General features: G+C 44.1%; 2 protein-coding genes across 2 annotated transcripts in view; both read right to left on the bottom strand.

Moving 5' to 3' along the window:
* The window catches only part of LOC109971803 (NACHT, LRR and PYD domains-containing protein 3-like), a 64,634-nt gene that overhangs the window by 52,745 nt on the left and 5,451 nt on the right, over positions 1–6,438 (bottom strand). The gene's annotated exons all lie outside the window — the stretch shown is intronic.
* Positions 852–6,433, bottom strand: LOC109971802 (neoverrucotoxin subunit beta-like; the record flags this gene model as incomplete). The annotated part of the gene is made up of 5 exons (XM_020620286.1): positions 852–1,917; positions 4,225–4,271; positions 5,489–5,662; positions 5,751–5,924; positions 6,375–6,433. Coding segments are annotated over 5 exons (990 nt in total), but the record flags the coding sequence as incomplete, so codon positions are not given.

Raw genomic sequence — 6,438 nt, 5'->3', positions numbered from 1 at the left:
CCAAGTGCTTGCTCAAGGGGGATTTGTTGGGTTTTCCCTCTGTAATAATATTGATAACAGTAAGGTCTAGACCTTACTTTGTAAAGTGTCCTGAGATGACTTTTGTTGTGATTTGGCGCTATACAAATAAAATTTGATTTGATTTGATTTGATTTGAAATCCACCTTGAGCAAGCACTTGGCGACAGTGGGGAGGAAAAACTCCCTTTAACGGAAGGGAGGGAGTGTTGCACTGACGTGCATACAGTCATACAGGTGTACCTAATAAAGTGGCCAGCCAGCGTATTGAGTAATCAGTGTTGAAAAGTAAGATGTTGAAACAAGGTCGCCTCAATGCTGATTCCACTTTCAAAATGTTGACGCCCCAAAGACGTTGAAATAACATCAGGATGACAACGTTGATTCAGTTTTCAAAATCTAAACAAAATTCAACAGTGATTCAACCTCGGCCCATGAGGCTGATTTAACCGTGAGTAAATGCTGACGTGATGGCTGGCCACAGTGGATTCAACAGGTGTTCAACCCTGTCATGTTCTCCACATCGTTACGTTTCACACTCATCTTACATTGGAAAATTAGAGAAATGCATTTCCTGTCGAAAATGCATGTGGATGCTGAGATGCTGAATGATCGCCCTGAAAATGCTGAGGTGCCAAATATCAATTGCTGAAATAGCTGAAGAATGAGAAAGAAAATCCATTTTGTTCTCATCAGTCTACTCACAATGACAGTGAAAACAGGTTTTTGGAGTGTTTTAGTAATTTATTAAGAATTAAAGCCTGAAATGTTCCATTTACATCAGTATTCAGACTCTTTGTTATGACACTCGTGGCTGAGCTTTATTACTACAGCGTGATCAGAGTCCATCTGATGTTTCAGGGAACTGTGGATTTCCTCTATGAACAAAATGACCACAGAACATTTCAAAACGCATATTCAGTAGCTTGCTATAATTTTTTTTCAGAAAACAGATTTTTTAAAGCAACTTTTCAAACAACACCAGCATCAAGATATTTGTACCAATTTTTGTCCGAAGGCTTATCTGGACCAGGCTGCTCTGCTAAACACAGAGGCAAAGGTAGTTTTAGGAAGGAAGAAGCAAATAGACAAAGTAGAAGAAAGAAAAAAACAGGAGGAACTGGTGCCCTATAAGACAAGTACACAGACAATATTAATTCTTCATAAATTCAAATTGCATACAGTTTGGACTCATGCAGACGCTTAACAAGTCAATATTTGATTTGGTGTCATGCATGGAATGTGCAGTTTATAAAACATCTAACATAGGTGATATGTAATATGTGTAATGTTTTCTTCTCATTTTGTGTTAGTGTGACTAACAAAAGACTGAGTGCTTCTCTGGTAGGACAAGCCTCTCCCTCCTACAGTGAACACAGAGACACGAAGGAACCAGGTGTCCCACATCTAAACCCAGGATACAGAGGCTCAGTGAATGTGGTGTGGTATGTGTGGAGGTGGATCAGTGTGTCAGAGGAGACTCTGTAGAAGGACACGGTGCCAGCAGGACAGTCCACATACACTGCTGCTCTCTGAGAACTCGAAAAGGAGGGATAGAATTCTATTTTTCTGTTACTGTGACAGACGCTGTAACGGCCGCTGTCAGAACAGCTCAGACTCCAGGACTGATCATTAAATCCAAACAAACAGTCCACAGAGTTTCCTTTCCTTCTGATTCCTCTGTAAGTCACTGATATAGTAACCGGTCCACTCCAGTCGACCTCCCAGTAACAGCGGCCAGTCAGACCAGTTGCACACAGCAGCTGAGAAGAGAAGTCAAACCTCTCTGGATGATCGGGATATGGCTGCTCCTCCTTCACTCGTGTCACCTTCCTGTTGTTGTCAGACAGTTGTAGGCTTGGGTTCATCGTATTTGTGTCCAGTTCCAGTTCAAAGGCCCCTGATGGAGAGAAAAGACACAGCAGCAGTTTATCATCGACACACCTGATGGCTTTATTTGGCGCTTTGACGCTTTATCAACAGACCGATATGACTGGGCCTATGTTTTTGCCAGCGTCCGGTGTTTTGTTTGTAACTAGAAAAAGAAATTACGTTGGGAGAGCTGAGATGCTGCCTAAAACGACGCTGATTGCTGACAAGTTCATGAGTGTTGAGATGCTAGTGCGGTTAAAGAAATAAAAGTGAAGCCAAGTGAAATAAAAGTTGACTGAAAGAAAGTTACAACAGAAAAAGAAGGCAAAAGAGAAAATCAGGAGAAACAATTGTAAGATTTGATTCTTACGGGCGCTAGTTACTTTGTAAGTGTAAGATTTGATTCTTATAGGCTCTAGATACTTTGTAAGCTTTAGTTACTTTTCACCCCTTTAGTTACTTTTCATAACTCTAGTTTCCTTTAGTTACTTTTCAGTTCTTCATTTTCTTTTAGTTACTCTTCATACTTTTTATTTTCCTTGCTTACACATATTAAAACTGGATTGATGACTGCAGTATTGTGCTGAGGGTAAACTTCTGTAGAAATGCTGTAACCTTTGTAGAGAACATGTGCAAGAGGGCGGGGCCCCCCCCGCCTGGCTGGTTTAGCATACTTATTAGCATCGCACACACAGGGGGGCCTGCAACCCAGACCACCCATTGTTCAGTGTGTCACACACACACACCTAGATTTTACCACATTCCAACAAGGAGGTGTGAGCTCCGGCTTACACCAAAGGGCCAATAGGATTATGAAGTGTTGAATGTTGTACCTCTGTCCAGGGCAGAGCAGCCCAAGAAGATAAAATGTATTGTAAAACATAATTCAGGATTCAGAAGCCGGCTTTCCTGCGGGAGCTCTGTCTCTCTTAATCCAGCGCTGTAAGGCCTACCTGTGATCAGACTTCCAGTAAACTTTCTGCTGATTTTAAACAGTCCTCTCCCGTCTTCACTTCTTGCACTTCCAACAAAAGAATTGGGTTATTTTCTAACACACTGAAGAAGAGAAAATAGTAAAGTTTATTATTTAGTGATGGGGGTAATTGTAAACTACTACCCCAGCGTACTATCCAAAGCACATGAGCATACAGTAGGTGAGGGTTGGAACACAGACTGACTGGTCATTTGAAAGCGTTGTATTCCCACTCATCTCCTTCTTCCCACAACGGTCTTGTACAGTGCCCACAATACTGCCGACACTGCACTGATTGGTTTGTCAGTCTCAGGCTCCACTGTGCCCTCACTTATGACCATGACACAAAGATACATGAACCCCTTTGCAAGGGGCAGCGACTCATTCCCAAGCAGAAAGGAGCAGTCCATCATTTCCCAGCAGAGAACCACGGCCTCAGACTTGGAGGTGCTGATTGTCATTCCAACCACTTCACACTCCGCTGCAAACCATCTCATGAAGCCAATAAAACACATTGTCTGTAAAAAGCAGAGACTCTATGCTGAGGTCAGCAGACTAGACACACTCCTTCCTTCTGCTGTGCCTTTCCTGTTTACGAAAATCAAAACAATAGACAAGGGGGAATCCTGGCAGAGCCAGGCTGCTCACTCCCAACCTCACTCCAGAATGCAGATGATAACTTCGTCCCATGGTCGGAGTTAAAGACCTCACAGATGGAGGCTTCAGCCAGACATTCCCAGCTCACCCTCACTTTATATTTAGGTTTACCAGGTGTGTCCAGCAGTTTCCCCTGACATCTAATCCAACTCTCCACCAGGTGGTGCTGACAGCTCTGCTCCTCTCTTCACCTGAGTGACCAGAACATATGGTCACAGATGTGATGTTACAACCACACATTCAATCACTGATGTGAGGTCTAAGGTATTCTGGTAGCAAGTACACTTTTAAATCACTCTATGTTTGAACATGGTATTCACTGTGCCTAATCCATGGCTAGCCCACAAGTCCAATAACAAGGCACCACTCAAGTTCTGATCAGACAGGCCATTCCTTCCAGTCACCCCCTTCACGTTTCTCCATTGCTACCAACACTGAAGTCACCCAGCAGAATTATGGAGTCCCCAGGTGGTGCCTTGCCCAGAATTCAAAATCCCCACACTCATTCAGCACCTCTCTCCCTGGGCAGCTCCAGAAAAGAACAGAGTTCAGCCAGTTTGGTTCCAGATCTGACACTGGGGCTGGAGGTTAGCCAGCCTACATCTAGTTGGTACCTACTGTACACCCCACAAGGAGTAGGGCCCGCACTTTAAAATCTCAGTCTAGAATTTGAGCAATGATACATTTTGTTGGTTTGGCTCTTACACTTTCTCAGACCTGGTTTCAGCCTCTTCTCTCCACCATGTTCCACCCTGGAGGAAGAAAAAAGTCTGAGTCATCACAAGCTTCCTCATCAACCTTCAGTAAGATCAACCATTAAGACACATTTCATACACATTCACTGCCTTTCTGTGTTCTATTCCTTGTTATGTAGTTGTTTGAATGAACTTCATTGGATCTGTGAGTGAACAAAAGTAAGAACATAAACTAATGGGTTTTGTTCTTCTGGATGAGCTCCTTGTCATGGCTGGCTGATTGGTCAGTACAGTGTGAACATAAAAGCTGTAGATTTTGACCACAAGTCTAGTGTGAGTTAACACAACCCTCCATACATCCATTATTATCCTGAATAGGGTCACGGAGGCTGGAGCCAATCCAAGCTGACACTGGGTGAGAGGCGAGGTCCACCCTGGACAGGTCGCCAGTCTGTCACAGGGCTGACACTTAGAGACAGACATCCACACTCATTCACACATTCATCCAAACTCACTCCTGCAGGCAAATTAGAATCACCAGTCAACCTAAGCTGCAGGTCTTTGGAGTACGGAGTACCCGGAGAGAACCTACGCAGGCACGGGGAGAACATGCAAACTCCAGACAGGAAGGCCTCAGGTCGGCCGTGGCTCGAACCCAGAACCTTCTTGCTGTGAGGCAACAGTGCCATCCCTAACACAACCCAATTTATAAAATTAATAATGTGAACAATGTCTGCCCAGCTTTATGCTAGGTACACATTGAAGAAACATTTTAAATTTTAATTTTAACAAAATTCGCAACCACAAACATAGCAACAAATTGAACCAATTTTTAATATTGTAATCAATAAAACACACACACTAGGTGATTCAGTCAAAATTCAGGACCCCACGCTTGGCAGTTTTACCAGACAACTTTATAGTAGAGATTCCAGACAGAAACTCACTTGATCAGTCGTGACTTCAGAGCAAAACAGACATCACTGGTTTCCACCAATGGCCACGACCCACCCCACCCCCAGTTTTCGGGAATAGCTAATAAAACCCAAAATCTGCCTGACTGTCCTCTAGTGTGGGGCCAGCATTAGTCATATGGATACATTTCCATACAATATGTATCTCTGGTAAGTGTAGTGGCATATGTGACTGATGTGCGTAGAAAAAAAAAATCCAACATCTATTATCAGCAGAGCTGCTGGTACAGACTGAGAGCCATGAGTCCTCCGCTTGTCAGTGTGACAGTGAAACAGTGAGCACTTGCTGTCTGTCTGTACCTGAGACAGTCCAGTCTCCAGTGTGGATCCTGCAGTCCAGCCGAGAGCAGATCCACTCCTGAGTCTCCTGGATGGTTGTAGCTCAGGTCCAGCTCTCTCAGGTGGGAGGGGTTGGATCTCAGAGCTGAGGCCAGAGCAGCACAGCCTTCCTCTGTGACCATACAGCCTGACAGACTGAACACGCACACATCTGTTTTTCTGTAGCAGTAAGCATTTAAATGTTCAGCAAGACTAAATACTCATCCTTTGCCAAAACGCTGACCTGAGAGTTTCCAGTCTACAGTGCGGACTCTCCAGTCCAGCAGACAACAGCTTCACTCCTGAGTCCTGCAGGTCATTGTTACTCAGGTCCAGTTGTCTCAGACTGGACGACTTGGAGTCGAGAACTGAGGCCAGAGCTTCACAGCTTCTCTCTGACAGGTAACAGCCGCTCAGCCTGAAGGAACGATAGAGACAAACACAAACACTGACAATTCCTCTCATGTACAAAGCAAAACAATTCGACCTTTTGAGTTGTCTTCTTTCAGTCAACAAGTTACTAACTGCTCACTAGGATGTTGGACAACTCATAAGATTTTAGCTGAGCAGTGGTTTGATGGTGTTTTTTGTGAGGGACAACAACACTGAGTAAGACTAGCTGTTGCATTAAACACTATGAGGACAATGACTTCCACAAATCTATTTTGGTCAGCACTGAGAACCAATGTGTCAGAAATCATTTTGCAGGTCTGCATGTATCTGTGGAAATACATGCAGATGAATGCACGCTAGAGAAACACTGTAATACATAGATGTCTTAGTCACAACATCAGCTGACTGAGATTCTCTTCCACTGAAAACAACCTGACACATGCTAGTTAGTATCTGCAGTGATCTGTGCACGTACAGAGCTCTGCTGGAGGCTTTGACCACAGGCAGCAGCCTCAGAAGAGCCTCCTCTGAAGCCGAGG

Source organism: Monopterus albus, unplaced genomic scaffold, assembly GCF_001952655.1.
Source record: "Monopterus albus unplaced genomic scaffold, M_albus_1.0 scaffold235.1, whole genome shotgun sequence".
Classification (NCBI taxonomy): Eukaryota; Metazoa; Chordata; class Actinopteri; order Synbranchiformes; family Synbranchidae; genus Monopterus; species Monopterus albus.
This window is presented reverse-complemented; position numbering and strand designations above follow the sequence as displayed.